General features: G+C 62.1%; 1 protein-coding gene across 1 annotated transcript in view; it reads left to right on the forward strand.

The window, feature by feature from the left end:
- Positions 1-692: 692 nt before the first annotated feature.
- The window catches only part of KLRG2 (killer cell lectin like receptor G2), a 10,414-nt gene continuing 10,038 nt past the window's right edge, over positions 693-1,068 (forward strand). The window contains exon 1 of the mRNA XM_029917909.1: positions 693-1,060. Coding sequence (XP_029773769.1) covers positions 757-1,060 — 304 coding nt within the window. The 5' untranslated portion in view covers positions 693-756. The remainder of the gene's footprint in view (positions 1,061-1,068) is intronic.

Raw genomic sequence — 1,068 nt, forward strand, 5'->3', positions numbered from 1 at the left:
GAAAAGTGGCCTCATTCCCTTACGAGATTTCAGTAAGTCTGGTGGATCCCAGTCGGGAATATATGTATTTTTAAATGGTATTCAGATCACTAGCCAGGTTTGGGCACCCAGTATTGCACCACACTAGGCTGACTGGGGACCAGGCTTCTCTCCCCGTGAAAAATACACATTCATGCTTATTCATCCCTCAGTGTTTCGGGAGTTAAGCTAGTAGGAGTCAGGCCTTCAGAGTAGCAGTCCCTGGGACTTCTGCTGTGGCGGAGCCCTCTCAGGTGTGGTGCCCCTTCCCCCACTACACTGCCAGGACAACCAGCTCTGCTACTTTCCTCAAGCCGCCCGATTTCCTTTGCACCCGATGATCTTTCAGAGTCCCAGGATCTCTCATAGGCTTGGCCAACCGCCGTAACCCTCAAAGTTAGCACAATGGCAGAAGGCCGTGGGACTGGGTACAAAGAAGAGGGAGGAGTCAGGCGTGGCCCTGCTTTCTTCCTTCTGTCTCTGTTCCCAGTCTTTCTGGGTTAGCCCTCCACTAGGTGTTCTGCCCCGCTCCATTCCGGTGCCAGGTGAAGGCCTAAAGGGGCGTGGCCAACAGAGTCCTAGCCACAGCCAATCCCAGCGGGGTACTTGGGGTGGGCGGGGGAACAGGAGAGGGGCGTGGCCTGAAAACTTAATTGTCCAGAACGGAAGGGGCAGGTAACGCCCTACCTGGGCCCAGGTGCGCCCGGCTCTGCGTCTCTCGGTAGCTGGGCTCGCGCGATGGAGCAGACCCAGGCGGCGTCGGAAGGAGACCAGGCCGAGTTCCCGATGAAGCCCTTGGGGAGCCAGGTCGCGGAGCCGCAGCAGCCGCAGGTCTCCGCCAGCGAGCGACGGCTTGAGAGTCCCGAGAGCAGCCCGCGTCTGGTCCCGGCCGTAAAGGGGGCGGAGGGCACGGGCCGGGACCTCGCCGGCGGGAAGAAGCAGCCCCCGCCCCGCCCGGCGTTCCTGCGGCTGCCGCCACCCAGCCTGGGCTACGGCGCCTTCCGCCGCCAGGCGTCCGCAGGCTCCGAGCCGCCGTCGCCCGGCCCCACC

Source organism: Suricata suricatta, chromosome 2 (assembly GCF_006229205.1).
Source record: "Suricata suricatta isolate VVHF042 chromosome 2, meerkat_22Aug2017_6uvM2_HiC, whole genome shotgun sequence".
NCBI lineage: Eukaryota > Metazoa > Chordata > Mammalia > Carnivora > Herpestidae > Suricata > Suricata suricatta.